This window comes from Corythoichthys intestinalis, chromosome 8 (assembly GCF_030265065.1).
Source record: "Corythoichthys intestinalis isolate RoL2023-P3 chromosome 8, ASM3026506v1, whole genome shotgun sequence".
Classification (NCBI taxonomy): Eukaryota; Metazoa; Chordata; class Actinopteri; order Syngnathiformes; family Syngnathidae; genus Corythoichthys; species Corythoichthys intestinalis.
In genome coordinates this window covers 13,539,751-13,558,718 of record NC_080402.1, presented here as the reverse complement: position 1 = coordinate 13,558,718, position 18,968 = coordinate 13,539,751, and the positions used below count along the sequence as shown (strand labels likewise).

General features: G+C 37.4%; 1 protein-coding gene across 1 annotated transcript in view; it reads left to right on the top strand.

The window, feature by feature from the left end:
- shoc2 (SHOC2 leucine rich repeat scaffold protein) overlaps positions 1–18,755 on the top strand; it is a 34,616-nt gene extending 15,861 nt beyond the window's left edge. Inside the window, exons 2-9 of the mRNA XM_057844266.1 lie at positions 1,972–2,997; positions 5,008–5,145; positions 5,240–5,370; positions 7,761–7,949; positions 12,046–12,168; positions 12,302–12,439; positions 12,588–12,705; positions 15,397–18,755. Of these exons, the coding sequence (XP_057700249.1) occupies positions 2,292–2,997; positions 5,008–5,145; positions 5,240–5,370; positions 7,761–7,949; positions 12,046–12,168; positions 12,302–12,439; positions 12,588–12,705; positions 15,397–15,605 (1,752 nt within the window). The 5' untranslated portion in view covers positions 1,972–2,291 and the 3' untranslated portion in view covers positions 15,606–18,755. The remainder of the gene's footprint in view (positions 1–1,971; positions 2,998–5,007; positions 5,146–5,239; positions 5,371–7,760; positions 7,950–12,045; positions 12,169–12,301; positions 12,440–12,587; positions 12,706–15,396) is intronic.
- Positions 18,756–18,968: the final 213 nt, after the last annotated feature.

The following is an 18,968-nucleotide window of genomic DNA, read 5'->3' as shown; positions in this document are numbered from 1 at the left end:
AAGTTTTTTTTTTTCATCCGTTCGGATTTGGTCACCGTTTCTGCAACAAGACAATGCGTTGTTTGAATGACGCGAGAAAAGTCAGAGACTCTGAGAGGGAAGAGTGTTTGTTGAGACGCTGTAGCAAACGCGATGCTAGGCTAGGTGGCTCCAATATTACCTGACTTAGCCGACAACATACAATCTACGCCTAGATATCTCATGCATATAGAACTACATGTGAAATGACAGACTCGGTAGCGTTAGTAAACAGCCGCCATTTTAGAGCAGTAAACTTCTCAGAAAGGCTCTGTTGTAATAAACCTTACGAGCGAACCTAAGCAACTTTTTATCTAAAATACTCCTAAATCGGCAAAATCTTGATTTTAGTCTATCTTTAAAGGATGAAACAGTTTTAAAATTTTCACATGTCGAAAGTAGACAGAAGGGAACTAATGCAAAAACGGGAACAATTTTATCAACTTTAACGGTTGATTCACAACATTAAATGACCTCCAAACATAGCAAAGGTTACTATGTTTTTGGGTTTGTTTGTTTGTTTGTTTTTTTTATGAAAAAAAAAAAAAACATGAAAGGTATCACCAGTTACTTTGCCAAGTAACTTTTTTACTACTGTGTGTGTTTTTCTTTAGTCAGTCACTACACTAGCCAAAGAGCTAAGAGGCATTTTAACAGTCGAAAATGTTTACATTTTAAGTGTTTATTTCATTTTTTAAAAAGCAAAATAAAGGCAGCTTAAAAAAAAAAAAAACGCAAACCGAAACCGAAACGAAACATTAGCCACGTTTACATGCTGACTTTTATTCATACCGAGTCAAATCATTCCGAATGGAAATTTCACATCAGCTGTTTACATGTCACTTCATCTATTCCGATCCAGCCTTTACATGTGACCGCCTTTATTCCGAAAGGACGTTTGACAACTGCCGTCTGACATGCGCAGATTAATCAAAACAAAGCGTCACGTTGCAAAACATGGAGATCGATTGTCAGATCAGCTGCTGTTTTAACTTTTCGAGTGGAAACAAAACTTCAGAATGATACGCCGTTCATTTAAAAAGTTGTGTGGGTGCGCTGTGCGTGTGCTTGGAAGCCATGTTGCAAGTGACGTTACTTACGTCACCAAGTGACGTCACCACGTCAGTACGGAGCATGCGCAGAAAGAACGCAACCAGACACCATTCCGCTTCCCTGTTTACATGATATAATTTTACTTCTAATCGGTTTGGGAAAAGGAATATTCCACCCCTGTGAATCGGAATGAAATTCCATTCGGTTTGGGCCTGTTCATTCCGAATGAGGTGTTTATATGGAACACATTTATTCGGTTTGAACAAATATTCCGATTGTAATTGGAATATTTGGCTCCATGTAAACGTGGCAAGTGATCCCAAAACCGAGGTCCAAACCGAAACGTGGGCTAACTGAACCTTGTTACCTTAACACACCAACGGGTATTCTACGGATTCTGGGTATCTGCGTATTGATACCGGTACTCAACACAATTTTGTGTGCTTTGGTGTGTTTCTGGTAATAAAAGTTATTTAAAGATACAATATCAAGATGTTCCGTTTATTTTTCAACATTTTAAATTTGACAATACCATATGACAATAGTTGTAAAAAATATGGGCAAAAAAGGATGGATTAAAAATACACAATTACTCTGAGTATAAAATATACAGAACACAAAAAGTATTACATAATAAGGCTGAAGCAAAGTTCTATGCAATGAACTGCACAGGGAAGTTTGTCCTTCTCGGTTCGGTTGCGACACAATCTGGATTCGAGACCCCATAAATTACAATTTGTAATCACCACTAACCTGTACTCGCAAAGTTTCTAAAATGCGAGAAACTAATGAATATTTCAAAAGGTCGTACAAATCGCCCGAATTGTCATCACATTTGAGAAAGCTCAAAATCATTCTTTTTAAAACTGCCAACATGTAAAAATGTTTTTTCTTCAACAGGCGGATTACCAAGACCTTGATGACCCTTTGAGCCTGAAGGAATTCCAAAAGTTTTGCTTAAAAGTCCTGCGATTATATGCAGCTTCAACGCTGAAGCATGTGGTCCACGGATGCCACAGTCCAGATTTTTTACTCACTGGCATTTTAACAAAGGAGCAACATTTGAAAACGTTGCGAAATTTGCTTCTCCCGAGAAGAATCAGAAGTGTGTGGTTTCGCACGGCGATGTTTTCTCTGTTTTCCACACCCCTTTTTGTCCTAAATAAGTAACCTGACGAGAAACTCATGAGCAACTCTGCAGGAAGATCGATAACGTCGACATGAGTAGTACTTTAGGCAAAGAAAAAGATTCTAAAGAAAAGGACCCCAAAAGTGGTTCGGGAGGCAAAGAAAGGGAAAAGGATGCCAAGGCTCTAGCTGGCCAATTCAAGGATGGAGGGGGCAAAGAAACCAAGACCAAAGGGAAAGAGACCAAAGAAGGTAAGAAGGACACCAGCAGCTCAACACCGGGTGTTGCCTTCTCTGTCGACAATACGATAAAGCGGCCTAACCCGGCACCGGGTACACGCAAGAAGTCCAGCAATGCCGAGGTGATTAAAGAGCTTAACAAGTGCAGGGAGGAAAATTCCATGAGACTGGATCTCTCCAAACGTTCTATTCACATGCTGCCCACCTCCATTAAGGAGCTGACGCAGCTGGCTGAACTCTATCTATACAGCAACAAGCTGCAGAGCCTACCACCTGAAGTGGGTTGCCTCTCAGGCCTGCTCACTTTGGCCTTGAGTGAGAACTCCTTGACCAGCTTGCCCGACTCACTGGACTCCCTTAAGAAGCTTCGCATGCTTGATCTCCGGCACAACAAGTTGAGGGAGATCCCGCCGGTAGTCTACAGACTGACGTCGCTGGCCACGCTCTACCTACGCTTCAACCGCATCACCACAGTGGAGAAAGACATCCGGAACCTTTCCAAGCTCACCATGCTCAGTATCCGGGAGAACAAGATCAAGCAGCTTCCCGCGGAGATTGGTAGGTCAAACGTCTATCTCTACTGTTTGTCAGAGGTGGGTAGAGTAGCTGGAAATTTTACTCAAGTAAGAGTAGCGCTACTTCAAAATAATATTACTCAAGTCAAAGTAAAAGTAGTGACCCAATAAATATACTCAAGTACAGTGTTGCATTTGGCAGCTCTTTTAATTTTTGTCTTAGTCTTTTGGATGAAAATATCATATATTTTCGTCAATTCAAAATGTGTTTGTCTTCGTCTAGTTTTAGACAGTTAATCAAAATGTTTTGGTCTGTAAAAATTTAAAGTTTTAGTCAAAAAATAAGGGTTTCCAACAATTTGGAATGAACATAGACGAGCGCATATACGAGCGCATATTGTAGCATCTACAAAGACAATGCCAACTTGGTGATAATAATACACACTCAGCTGGAAAAGCAGTACAATAATTTCAATTAAACACACCTAGAAGCCACGAACAGTATGTTGAAAAAAAAAAAAAAAAAAGCCAGCGCGTTTAGGGTGCTCGCCAAGCTGCGACCCAAACACTGCTACGGTGCAAGTTGACGTACTCCACGTACAGTCTGAAAATGTCACGTATTGTGAACATATGACAGAAACTGTCACATTTTCGTATAGTTGTCGTCTTGTCAGACAAAAACAGGCTTTCATCTCGTTATGTTCTAGTCGCCGAAGCCATGTTTATAGCTCATCGTCATGAAAAAAAAGTGTTCGTTGACGAAACATTTTCGTTACCGTCATTGTTGAGCAAAAACAACAATGCTCAAGTAAAAAATTTGGTGAAACGAATTCTAACGTAACTGCTTACAATGTCAGTTTTTGTTTTCTTTTAAACGACGGTATATTTTTTCTTTTCACAGCGCCATGAAGATCAACCATTATTATAACGTCCGATAACAAAAGACAAAAAGAGGTTGAAATCTGCGCTTTCAAGTAATGTTGATGGCAACGCTCTATGTCAATTGGTTATTTTTTTCATGGCACATTCAAGACGCCATGTAATTGAACACACCGGCATAATCCTAGGACTTCCGACTGCCAGTTTGTGTGTTGTCATGACCGTCGTTGCGTCTGATTATTATAATAGTCGTGATTACTAGGGCTGCAGCTATCGAATATTTTAGTAGTCCATTGATCGATGGACTAGTTGGTTCGAATAATCGAGTAATCTGATAAGGAACATGAAAAATTAAAATACCTGAGCTGAGCCTCAAACGGTATATATAAATTTTTTTAATGAGGATCTATGTACAACAAAAGAACAGTTGGCTAACTTACATAGAAAAAGTACGCTAGCTTAAATGCTATAAAATGCTAAAGTTTTTTTTACAATGCTCTTAACAAATGGTTCAGACACACATTCCCACAAAACACGGCTAAATATACCTATAAACTAAATTGTGAATGCATTGAAAAATATTAGCGCAAACAAAAACTTAGCTTACGTTGGTCTTAACGGGGAGCAGTTGGATTCAGCCATGTGAAAAGAGGCAGACCAGAGGGCAGTGTATCCACCCTAATCAATAAAACTAAATGCAAACACGTTCAAAATAAACCATTACAACGCTACTTTAATTAAACGAATACTCGAAGCAACAAAATTTAATTCGAATATTTTTTTCCTAATCGAATACTTGAGTAATCGATTAATCGTTGCAGCACTAGTGATGATTGTTTCCACGAATCATTGGTCAAACTGGTAGAACGACTGGGCATCTCAGGCAAAAGTAAAGTAAAATTTAATATGTAGAATAAAGAGGAAAAATGTAACTATTCTCGTGTAAACCCAAAGAAGCGGAATAAGAGCAGCGCTTCTTCACAAATCTACTGAAGTTATAGTAAAAGGTATGACGTGGGAAAACTACTCTTGGAAGTACATTTTTTTTCTCAGAAAGTTACTCAAATAAATGTAACAGAGTAAATGTAACGCATTACTACCCACCTCTGCTGTTTATAGATGAAGTCATCTTGTACCTGTTAACTCATTGGCTGTGTTTTGTATGGGTTTGCAGGGGAACTTCGCATCCTCATTACACTGGATGTTGCCCATAATCAGCTGGAGCACTTACCCAAGGAGATTGGAAATTGCACACAAATAACCAACCTAGACTTGCAGCACAATGAGCTCTTAGACCTTCCAGAGACTATAGGTAGGCTACTTAGTTTGATCAGTATAATCACTGAATAAGCATTAAATGACTTGTTGTGTTGAGAAGTAATAATGGTGCATATCTTGTACTTCAGGGAACCTTGCCAGCATAAATCGCTTGGGTCTGAGATACAATAGATTATCAGCCATCCCCAGATCATTAGCCAAATGTCGAGAACTGGAAGAGCTAAATCTTGAAAACAATAACATTTCAGTGTTACCAGAGGTAAGTTCAACAAATAACATAGTCTAGTGCTCCAAATGTGAAAGGTATTAATTTTCATGGAATAGTTGTGGGATGTATAGCCTTAAAATTAAATCATGATATTTCAAGAAAATTTGTGATGACGATAGTAATGTTTTGGATTGACAGAATTTTTACTGCACACAATATTTGACATGCTCTTATTTAACAAAATTACACTTGCATTTTAGCACAAAACTAGTTTGAAGGATAACTGACAGTTCTTGAAATGGAAACAAAAATTTGCCAAGTAATCTCTTTAACTTCATTTCAAGCGCGCACATCACAATTGGACGGCAAGCCGCACTGGTTCTCCAGTTCCCGGAAACAATTAGATGTAGGGCTTAGTATCGTTTTGGTTATATCCGATATCGGTTACTAGCGCTGAACAATTCAAGAAAAAAATCTTTTTTTTCTATAGATATCGCAATTTCGATTTCATTCACAGTTCCCCATATTAGGGCTGTCCCGATCCGATCACTTGATTGGAAATCGGGCCGATCGCACCATTTTTCAGAGGATCTGAATCGGTTTTTAATTTAAAAGATATTTGTTTTCCTGCTTCATGCTTGTACAGCTTTTAACTCTCCCTCCTGCTGCTTTTCCTGGTCAGCATTGCCCTGGAGTTAGCTATTTAAAGTTAACAATGATTGACAGGTTTGAGGCTTTGATCTTGCCAGAGAAGCTTGGTAGCTCTACCGTCAAAGGCGCACATCTGTTAATCATTGTCTAGCTTGTTAAACATTAGCGGAAGTGTGCTGTGACGCTGTGGCAACTCATTGTGGAAGTGAGAGGCTGTTTTCAGCAGCGTGAGAATCAAAGCATGAGTGGATTTGAGTGGACTCACTTAATGAAGCATTTAATAAAGACAAGTAATTTTCTATGTTAGTCTTGTTTTAAAGTAATTCACATTATGAAGGCAGCACGGTGGGACAGTAGCATGTTTAAAAGTTTTTTTTTAATATATATATTTTTATTTTTTTATTTTTTTTTACTTTTTCGGTATCTGATTGGAACTCTGTATCGGCAAATTCTCAAAATCAGGTGACACGGACTCTAGTGCAAAAATATGCGATCGGGACATCGCGACCCCATACGGTGTATCACAAAAGTGAGTACACCTCTCTCATTTCTGCAGATATTTAAGTATATCTTTTCATGGGACAACACTGACAAAATGACACTTTGACTCAATGAAAAGTAGTCTGTGTACAGCTTATATAATAGAGTTGATTTATTTCCCCCTCAAAATAACTCAAAATATAGCCATTAATATCTAAACCCCTGGCAACAAAAGTTAGTGCACCCCTTAGAAACTACGCACATCCCTAAATGTGCAAATTGAGTACTGCTGGTCATTTTCCCTCCAAAATGTCCGCCTGTCTCTTCAGACCATAGGACATAGTTGCAATAATCCATACGATTTGTTGACATGTCTTCAGCAAACTGTTTGCGGGCTTTCTTGTGTACCGTCCTCAGTAGAGGCTTCTTCCTGGGCTGACGCCCCACCTCTTCAATTTCGGCAGCAATGCTGACAGCACTCCTGTAACGAGTCACATGACATTTTGGAGGGAAAATGACGAGCAGTACTCAATTTTGACATTTAGGGATGTACGTAGTTTCTAAGGGGTGTACTCACTTTTGTTGCCAGGGGTTTAGATATTAAAGGCTATACTTTTGAGTTATTTTGAGGGGAAAATAAATCAACTCTATTATATAAGCTGCACACAGACTACTTTTCATTGTGCCAGTGTCATTTTATCAGTGTTGTCACATTAAAAGATATACTTAAATATCTGCAAAAATGCGATGGGTGTACTCACTTTGGTGATACACTGTACCTTAGTGTGACAAGTTTTGCAAAGGACATTTTTTTAGTGTACGTCTTTAGTCTCAAATCCAAAATACTCCCAAATGATAGATGTGCTTTTTATCCTGAGAAATAATTGTCGAAACTTCCGAATCTCCGAAATCCACGAATGTCATAAAAAACAAGGTTGCACTGTGATATTATGAGCAGGCTAAATAGTGGCATAAGTGACTGTTTTCACACTTTTTCAATGAGCCTTACATTGACTGTACATGGGTGGCACATTTCAATGTACAATATGTGCAAGTTTCTTTGTTATGTATTCTAGCATTACATCAACTGGAATGTATTAAACTGCTTGAAAACATCAACATTGGACTCTGTTTGAGGGACTGTTCAAAATCTTCCAAACTATTCAGTTTCCATCAGCAGCATGTTATGTTAGCTTAAAAATGTAATGGCTGATCACCATGATCGACCTAAAAAAATTTTTTTGCTCTACTACCTCTTTCAAAATTGCCCCGCACTCGTTATTGTCATGCCTCTTTTTGTTATTAACCAGGGCCTCCTGTCAAGTTTGGTCAACCTGACTAGCCTGACATTAGCAAGGAACTGCTTCCAGTCATACCCAGTGGGTGGACCTTCCCAGTTCTCAACCATCTACTCGCTCAATATGGAGCACAACCGCATAAACAAGATCCCTTTTGGAATCTTCATCAGGGCCAAAGTATTAAGCAAGCTTAACATGAAGGTACGTGTTTTATCTAAGAAATTTTTTTTCTTTAATTACTTCCAACATAATTCTATTTTCCCCCATAAAATCATGTTGAAAAGTATAGTACTCTTTAAATATGAATATATTTTAAATCGTGTATGTGTGCATGGCTTCGTTGACCATATTAATAGTAATAGAACACACTTTTATAATTTGTATGAAATACCTTAATTTGCGCAGTATAAGAAGAACCTAAAAGCCTTCAACTTTCTCAAAAGTCAACAGTACGCCTCATAATCAAATGCACCTTATCAGTGTTGTTTTTGGCAGCCCTTTTAATTTTAGTATTAGTTAGGGCTGCAGCTATCGATTATTTAGGTAATCGATTAATCTATCAATTTGTTAGTTCAAATAATCGAGTAATCGGATTAGGAACATTTAATGCGTTGCAGAATAAATTTTAGAAGATTGCACTTTCAAAAGAGCATTAAATCCAAGTACAAAATAAAATTCCGCAGTGTTTTTTTTTTTTTTTTCAAATTATGCAGAATTGCAGTTTCATTCCACAAGATATAAAATGCATAATAAAGAATAAATCCATTTAATAATAAATTAAAATACCTTAGTTTTGACACAAACGGTGCAAAAAATAATAAATGAGGATCAAAGTACAACAAAAGAGGAGTTCACTAAATTGCATAGCAAAAGTCCACTAGCTTAAATGCTATAAAATGGTAACGTTTTTTTTCCAAAGCTCTTAACAATTCGTTCAAACACATAAACTGCAAAATACCTCTAAACTAATTTACGAATGCATAAACAATCATATTAGCTCAAACAAAAACTTAACAGGGAGCAGCTGGATCCAGCCATGTTAAATAAGTTATGTCATATTAACTGTTGCCCTAGCCTAGGCAGTATATCCACCCGAATTAATTAAACAAAATTGTCTTCGTCTAGTATTAGTCACAGTTACTCAAAATATTTTCATCTGTAAAATTCTAAAACTTTATTCCAAAAATAAAGGTTTCCAACAATTTCGAATGTACATAGAGGGACGAGCACATATTGGAGCGTCTACAAGGGCAATGCCAACTTGGTGATGATAGTACACACTCAGCAGCAAAAGCAGTAATTCTTATTCTAATTAAGCCCGCCTAGAAGCCACAAACTGTATCTAGAAAAAAAAAAAAAGTTGTTTCAGAGGATGCTCGCCATGCTAAAGTTGATGCTAATGCTAACATGACTGCTATTCTAACGCAAGGAGTTACATTTAGTGTGTGATGATCACTAAGCACAGACCTTTAAAGGCTAAAGCAACATTGCTTATTCTCTCTTACCAAGATAAGAAAACAAATCTTTCCATGTGTTTCCAAACAAGCAAGGTGGAACGCAGCCTAACTTGAAACACATCCTAAACTAAGGAGATTGAGGAAGAGGCACAGCACAACACTGACAATGCAAGCTGACGTACTCCACGTACAATATGAAAATGTCAGAGTTGCTGTACTTTTACGCATCATAAAACTGCATGTAATAAGGGTTGACCATAGCGAGATTACAAATGTATTTGTTTTGTTTATTTTCCTCAAAGGAAGGTCAGATTAATTAACCAAAATTTAAAATGCTGTTTTAACATATACAGGCCCTGACAAAAGTCTTGTCGCTTATCCATTTTGTCGAAACAATTGCTGATAACCTGACTTTTAATTATTCAATTGGTTTCAGAAATGGCTCTTATGAAAGCCAAGACCCTCCCAAATGTTGAATGTACAAAAATATATTTGTTTCTCTGAAAAAAGATTGATCATTTAATGAAGACATAAAGGTCAAATTTTGGCAGGACAAAAGTTTTGTCGCCTACAGAAAGTAGTGTGAAAATTGAACAAAAAATGTACTTCAAATACAAAAATATGTTACATAACATAAACAAATTAAGTAGTGGTGCTGTGAGATCCAAATTTAATATTTTGTATGACTTCCATGGGCTTGAAGGACTGCATCCATGTGGTTCGGCAAGGATTCATACAATTTATTGATGAAGTAATCAGGAACATCAAAGAAAGCAGTCTTGCATGCCTCCCAGAGTTCATCAACATTCTTGGGTTACGTCTTCAATGCTTCTTCTTTCATCTTAGCCCAGACATCCTCAGTGATGTTCATGTCTGGTGACTGGGATGGCCAGTCCTGGAGGATCTTGATCTTCTTTGCCTTGAGGAACTTTGAGGTAGAGATTGAAGAGTGCGATGGAGGACCATCCTGCTGCAGAATTTGTCCCTTTCTATGGTTAGGAATGTAAGAGATAGCTAAGATTTGTTGATATTTCAGACTATTTGTGTTGCCTTCCACCCTGCAGATCTCTCGCTCACCTCCATATGTGACCACAGAGCATGATTTTGCCACCACCAAACTTCACTGTTTTCTGAGTGAATCTCGGATCCATGCCGGCTCCAGTAGGTCTCCTGCAATATTTGCGGCGACTGTGGTGTAATTCAATTGAAGATTCATCTGGAAAAATCCACCTTTTGCCACTTTTCCAGCGTCCAAACTTTTGACTGGCTGTGGGCCTTGGCAAATGCCACACGGTTTTTTAATGTCTGCACCTGAGAGATCTGGGTGCAGAAACAAAATATTAAATTTGGATCTCACAGCGCCACTACTTAATTCGCTTATGTTATGTAACATATTTTTGTATTTGAAGTAGTGCTGCAACGATTAATCGATTAACTCGAGTATTCGATTAGAAAAAAAAGATTCAAATTAAATTTTGCTGCTTCGAGTATTCGTTTAATTATAGTGGCATTGTAATGGTTTGTTTTGAAAGTGTTTGCCTTTAGTTGTAATGATTTGGGTGCATACACTGCCTTCTAGTGTGTCTCATTTCACATGGATGAATCCAGCTGCTCTCTGTTAAGACCAACATAAGCTAAGTTTTTGTTTAAGCTAATGTTTTTTTTAATGCATTTCTATTTTAGTTTGTAGGTAAATTTAACTGTTTTTGTGGGCATATGCGTTTGAACCATTTGTTAAGAGCATGGTTAAAAAAAAAAACCTTACCATTTTATAGCATTTAAGCTAGCTAGCCAATTGTTCTTTTGTTGTACATAGATCCTCGTTTATTCTTTTTATACCGTTTCAGGCTCAGCTCAGGTATTTTCATTTTTTTATGTTTCTTATCAGATTATTTGATTATTCGAACTAAGTAGTTCATCGATTAATCGACTACTAAAATAATTGATAGCTGCAGCCCTATTTTGAACACTGTAAAAACTCATAATCCTATCAGCGTAATGACATTTTTTGGTAAGGAATATATATATATATATATATATATATATAATTTAAAAAAAAAAATTTTTTTTTTAATAAGGTCTGGAAGTTTTTTGAGTGAAAGCGAATTTGTTTTTTTTTTTCTAATCACGTCTGAGATGCAATTGTTGGCTGTTTTCATTAATGCACATCGAAAATAGAGACATTGATTGTCTGAAAATGGTTCGATCTTAGGTGAAATGTCTTGTTTTCTCATGTATATTTATAATTGCTCTTTACCTAAAAATATTTTTATCCGATTGCTCAATTGATCGATAGAATTTTCAGTCGAATACTCGATTACTAAATTATTCGACAGCTGCAGCCCTAATTTGAAGTACATTTTTTGTTCAATTTTCATACTACTTTCTGTAGGCGACCAAACTTTTGTCTTGCCAAAATTTGACCTTTATATCTTCATTAAATGATCAATCTTTTTTCAATGAAACAAATATATTTTTGTACATTCAACATCATTTGGGAGGGTCTTAGCTTTCATATGAGCCATTTCTGAAAACAATTGAAAACTTAAAAGTCAGGTTATTAGCAATTGTTTCTACAAAATGGATAAGCGACAAGACTTTTGTCAGGGACTGTACAGCCATGTTTTAAATGTCTGTGTCTGTTTGTACAACATATACTGGAGTAATATTACACAGACTCATTGGCATTGGGTGTATTTAAGTGTATAAGAATTGATTCAGGCGCCAACTAACTCAGTTATCCAAGTGGTGCTCAGCTGCTTGAACAGTATGATCCTTGTATTGACCCTCTAAGTTGTCTCACATTTAGCTTATTAAATGCATGCCATTGTCTTTCTCAGGACAACCAGTTAACGTCTTTGCCGTTGGACTTTGGCACATGGACCTCCATGGTGGAGCTTAACCTAGCCACCAATCAGCTGACCAAGATCCCAGAGGACGTCTGTGGTCTGGTGTCTCTTGAGGTGAGCCTTCAGCCTGCCGCACACAGAGCATTGTAGTGTCAGTCCCGATCGACAGACGTACTTTACGATGACAATCCTAAATTCCTTGGATTGAATCATATTTGACGCCTTGTTTTTTTTTTCTTGTTCACAGGTGTTAATTTTGTCCAATAATCTTTTAAAAAAGTTACCGCACGGTATCGGCAATTTGAGAAAGCTTCGAGAGCTTGACTTGGAGGAAAACAAATTGGAATGCCTCCCCAATGAAATAGCTTATCTCAAGGATTTACAGGCAAGTTTTGCAAATACATTGTTGTTAGTTCTGTTTGAGTAGCATTCACACAATGAGAATATTGTGGTCATGAACATTGAAGTGCAATGAGGAATTTAAAAATGTGTTTTTTCCTATCGATTACTGTCTGGCATTCTCAATTCATTAGAAATTGGTGTTAACAAATAACCAGCTGACAACATTACCGAGAGGCATTGGCCACCTTACCAACTTGACTCATCTGGGTTTGGGGGAGAACCTGCTGCAACATCTCCCCGAAGAGATTGGTAAATACTTCATTTTCTCATTTTTGTTTAAGATCCAGGGCGGCTGCGGCGTATTTTGTCGTTTCAATTTTTAAATAATAAGTAAGACTGACGGCCAAAAATGGCATTACAACCAGGATCCAAATGTTGACGCGCACAACATCCCTTCTCGTTTTGGGTTGCCAGATAAGCGTTTCACAGTGAGGTGCGGTGAGGTTCATAACTGGTGAGGGAGTGACGTCATCAGTCAGATTTACAAACATATGAGCTCTCCAGAGCAGAGTATTCACCATTTGATTGGCAGCAATTAATTGATTGTGTTTAAAATCTCATATCTGCATTATTTACACATATTTTTTTTATTTTAGCACACACAGTCTTACCTTTACTTATAAGTGAAGTCCACGTGCCATTTCGTCCAAACAAATGCATTGATGACCGGCTTATAGAAGTCTTCCTTTGTGAACGAAACATCCATTATGACTTTTCGTGGTCCAAAACAGTCTTTTAAATTGGGAAAATTTCAGCTTAACCATTGAGAACAGTGTTAGAACTAATTTCCAAAAAGCATGTTTGTTAGGCATTTTAATAAATAAATGAAGTGCAAATCTTACATAATGTTCCTTTAAAAAAGAAGAAAAAAAGATGAACAATGTATTACAGTGATCCCTCGTTTTTCGCGGTTAATGGGGACCAGACCCCGCCGCGATTAGTTTCTATTTGTGTCAAGCCATTTTTAAGTTCTAGTTAAGTTTTAAGTTAGTCTAAACTGTAAGTGCTGATAGGATTTTGTTTTTGCAGTGTTCAAAATAAATGTATGATACAGGCTGTATTGGAACACATTAGGGACCAGTGCTACTTGGTGTTTTATCCAGCAATGACAGCTGAGCTAAAATTGATAGTGAACATTATTAAGTTTTTATTTTACACCCTCATCACTCCACAACTCTGTTATGTTAAAGCCTGTATGTAAGACACGTTAGCCACGCATCGACAGTGGTCATAATTAATAGGAAACCTAGCCCTCCGCAGGGCTAACGTTATGTGAGCTAGTGACAGTAACATTAATCTTATTTATTTTCTACTGCTTTAAGATGGCGGCTGTTTACTAACGCCGCTGACTCTGTCATTTCGTATCTAGTTCAACATACATGTGATCTCTATGAGACGCATCAGACGCTACCTGCTACCAACGTAGCATCGTGTGGGCTAGTATTTAGCAACGTCGGCGTTGTTTGTAGCAGTTTTTTTTTTTTTTTTTTTTTTTTGCTTCTTCCTCTACGCACGTGACATCAGCGCGTTGTCCCGCATTAAAAGTAGTCCGAGCAAAACGTGATGCTTAGAGCTGTCAAAATAAACGATTACTCGAGGTGAATAAAATTACTCGGATCAGTTTTTAAACTCGAGTTATTCGAGTTGCTCGAGTATTCGTTTCAGCTCTATTTCCAAGCGTGTCTGGAGAGATCAACAACATCTGCCACTCAGCAGCACTCCTGTAACGAGTCACATGACAATTTGGAGGGATAATGACAAGCAGTACTCAATTTGGACAGTTAGGGATGTACGTAGTTTCCAATCGGTGTACTCTCTTTTGTTGCCAGGGGTTTAGCTATTATTGGCTATATTTTGAGTTATTTTGAGGAGAAAAAAAATTAACTGCATTATATAAGCTGCACACAGACTTCTTTTCATTGTGTCATTTTGTCAGTGTTGTCCCATGAAAAGATATACCATAATTTTCGGACTATAAGCCGCTACTTTTTCCCCTCATTTTGAATCCTGCGGCTTATAGTCCAGTGCGGTTTATTTGTTGATTTATTTGGGGTAATAGGTAACACTGTATTTGACAGCGGTATCATAAGACTGTCATAAGACCGTCATAATTACTGTATGACATGCCACTATCATGGGCATTACTGAATCCTTATGACAGATGTCATTCATTGTCATCCAGCAAATTATGTCAGTAACTCTCTTTATGTCCAGCTCAGATCTTTTACATCCATTCAGAAGTGAGATAATTTGCTGGATGACACGAAAAAACATCTGTTATAAGCATTCATTAATGCTCATGACAATGTCATGTCATAATTACGATTGTCTTATGACAGTCTTATGACGCCACTGTCAAATAAAATATTACTAAATCCAATAACTAGCAATTAATGAAACAAGTGGAACAGTAACTGAAGAAATAATTAGCGCAGAACATGAATTTTGATTGTTTTTTTTTTACATCTGTAGCATTGCAATGCATGCTCGGAGGCATGTTGGACGGCAACAGCAGGTGGCAGCAGAGGTTGACTCTCTCCCACCAAGGCAGCAGTGATGGCCAAATTAAACTTCTTGAAGCAATGAAGTCTTGCAGCCAAGTTGTTCAAAGCTTCATGGTGGTTCATTTGTTCTCATGGCAGTCTTATGATGCCACTGTCAAAAAAAGTGTTAACGGTTAATATCTTTTGGGGTAAATATCCATAATACAGCGAGGATAGCTTATTGTCCAGTGCGGCTTATCTAAGAACACTAGCCGTTTTCGTGTCAAACTTGGTGGGTAGAGGCTTATAGTCAGGCGCGCCTTATAGTCCAGAAATTATGGTACTTAAATATCTGCAGAAATGAGAGAGGTATACTCACTTTTGTGATACACTGTTTTTGGTCTGAATGATTGCGCATAGATGTTAATAAGGCACTTGTGCTTGACTCTTTCCTTAGGCACACTGGAGAACCTGGAGGAATTGTACCTCAACGACAACCCCAACCTGCACAGCCTGCCTTTTGAGTTGGCCTTGTGCAGCAAGTTGTCCATCATGAGCATTGAAAACTGTCCCCTCAGCCATCTGCCACCCCAGATTGTTGGTGGGGGCCCCTCCTATATCATCCAGTTCCTCAAGATGCAGGGACCTTACCGTGCCATGGTCTGAGGACGGAGCCCACCCTCATGCCTGCCTGCCCCGCCCCATTCCGTGTATCATACACTGTAAGAAAATCAGCCACCCCCCCTCAAATCATCAGTGTGCGATGGACGGAAAAGAGATTCTGCATCGCTCCACTTTATAACAGTCATTCTCGGACTCCAGCGCTCATCAATCCATTCCGAATCGGACAGGAGGAAAATATTCCCATCTCTTTGCCAAAACTGAAGATATATGGATTTCTATATTGAGTAACTGTGAGCTAAGTGGCAAGTCTTTTAATCATACAAAACCGTGCTCCATTTGCCAATGTATTTACAGTAATTACAAACATTGTGAGCGAGGGTACAGCTATATGCAAAAACAAACTAAAGTCTTTGGATCATCACATTTACTGCTGCTGCCATAACGCAAAGGTGTTATCTTTCTTTTCATCATTTCCCTTTTTTTTGACACCGACCTCGCTCTTTCGAGATGATTACTTGTGTTCATTTTTCTTGACCACAGAGAACAAAGGTCTAACGATGGCGTGTTTATACTTGTTTTGTACTTTTTTTTTCTTTTCTTTTTTTTCTATTTTTGAAAATATTTTCTTTTAAACTGTGCCTATGTTTAGAGTGATCCAGTGGTTCATTTCTAAACACATATTGTCCATGAGAATACAAAGACATAAATTATTTCAAAAGTTTCTTTTTATTACTGCTGTTTTTACTTTAGTGTTGGCTGTTGAATGAATCTATTTAAGTGCTATCATAAGTTGTGGCATAGGGCAATTGGAGTTTTTTTTTTTATTTTTTTTTTTTAAGCAATAGCAGCAGTAGTTGTCAAATGTAAAGTAATGTATACATATGAGAACCAATCAAAAAAGCAAGTTGGACTTTTCTTAAATGTGGCCGGCGCCATGTGACCTTCACGCACATCTGTTGTGTGATAAAAAGAAACAGGTGATGGGGATTCACGAGATGTTTTTATATAACGTATACAAATCCTGGTTGTTGCCTTGAGTGCAATTTTAGTTGTTTACTTGTTTGATATTCTCTTCAGTGTTGGGCTGCATAGCTGTCATCCACTTGATCATTGACCAACATATCAAACATTTTTAAAGGACTTCACTTGGCGAGTGTATCAGAGCCTCAAAAAAAGGTTTGATAAAACATTGGCAGGTAATCCCTCTTGACACCTTTTTATAGTAAAATCCTTAATTTGTCTCTTTAAAAAAAAATCCCTTCTAATTTAATTTTTTATTAATGATATTTTGTCCCACACTGTCCCAGTAATGCTGCTGCTCTTATGCACTTTTTTTGGAATAAAAACATTGGCATCCTGTTTAACACAAACGCAGTAGCCTCTCATTCTTTTTTTTTTTTTCTCTAATGGGGGCATTTTCTTTTGAGAAGTAATTTATCTGTAAGTTTTTAAGTTTGCATCACTTGTAAAGAAGTGAGTTTTGCAGGCTTCGAGTATGAATTGACCTTTTAAGGAGGTTTTATCCTGTCAATGTTAAAAGGAACTTACTCTCTTCAACAGTGAAAGTTTGCATATCCTGCTTCTTTCTTTATAGCAAGTGAAATGACTTGTTCTGCTCAGCATTTTTATTTTATATCATTGAATGTTTTTTTTCTAAATATGTGTATTCACTTAGTATTATTTCAAGTGACTGTACATTAAAAAAAAAAATACAAACAATGGTAATCAAACCTAACAATTTTGTTCGTGTTTGATCCTAGCACTGTACGTCATTTTCCAGCAGTTCCTTTATAGTGAGCTGAACTGAGAAGAATCTTGATGTGTTTAGAGGCTGTGATCTTAGGCATGTCCGTCACGTCGGGAAACTGATGCACAACTGCCTTGACTGAAGAAGCAATCAGCATATTGGGTGAGGAAATAATGTTTTGTTTAATAATGCTCTCTCTTGCTTGATTTCACGTCAGGCTTTGTGGTTTATCGTTGTTCAGGATGTTGGAGATTTGACAGGTTGCTCCTCAGTCCTCACATACCGATCACTTAGGCCTTATTCAGACTGGTAGTCAAAATCTGATTTTTAGCCCATGGATTGAAATGGCAGCCGTTTTTTTGTTTTTGTCTTAGTGTTTTGTACGAAAATACATTTTAGTCTTAGTCATATTTTATCCATCCAAGGTTGTGACCAAAGTGGTGAAGAAGTCATATTTTAGTCATTTCAAAATGTGTTTGTTGTCATCTACTTTTAGTCAACGAAATTTACTCAAAATGTCTGTAAAATTTAAAACGTTTTAACCCAAAAACAAATGTTTCCAACAATTTCAAATGAACATAGACAGAGAGGAAATATGTTTTCTCCACTAGAGGGCACTCATACGGAGCCCCGAAAGGAACATCGACAGAAATAAAATTAATTTAAGCAATCTGGTGCGCACCAGAAACTATCTGGTAAACATTAGCATTAGTATATAGCATTTAAGCTAGCGGACTTTTGCTATGCAAGTTAGCCAATATCTGCAATTGGCTAACTTTATAGGGGCGCCGTACACTCATGCTCTATGGGCAGGTGATGTTTTATTTCTGAAGATTTTTGTATTCGGAATTTAGATTTTTATGTAATTCTCTGGCCTATTATAGTCACGTAATTGGTTATAGTACAGAAAAAAATAGTTCATATAGATGACGTAGTGCTGAGGGGAAAAAATGCCATTGTTTGGGGAAAATAAATTCCGACATTGTAAGCAGTTACTCATTACTTGAATATTTTATTCAGCAAGCACTTTTTTACTCGTACAGTACTTGAGTAAATTTTTGGGGTAATTATTAATAATATTTTGAGGTAATGCTACTTTTACTTAAGTAAAATACTCTATCCACCTCTGGTAGGGAGGGCGGTATAACAGTACATGTGCAAAAGACAAAATTGAGTGATTTTGTAGGGGGTGTGCTATAAATGAGCGTATTACACTCAAGAAATCACGATAAATACACTGGTCAACAAAATTTGGTGCATTGATCCAAACGTGTTCTTATGTATTCTGGGGAGGTGAATCCAAATCTGACCTTAGTCCCCCCCTAGATTCTTTGCAAATTGTGATTTAGTTTTAAAAGTGATATTTTTGTAACAAAATAGGTATAAAGCTGGCACTTTAAAAATAACTCAACAATTTATAGCAAAATAATATGTAATAATAATTACGCTGGTGACTTCTCAAGGCGAATCTCAAAATAAATATCAAAAACAAGTATTATACATCATTGTAATGTCTTCACCAAGACATTGGAGCTACATCCTCGCTAGACAGCGCGCTAAACTCCGACGTCAGATGTCCGTGTGGTTTGCTGTCTTTATTCAGTTTCTCATGACATCAACACTTATAAAATAAAAATGAAATCAAATTCACTTTCAAA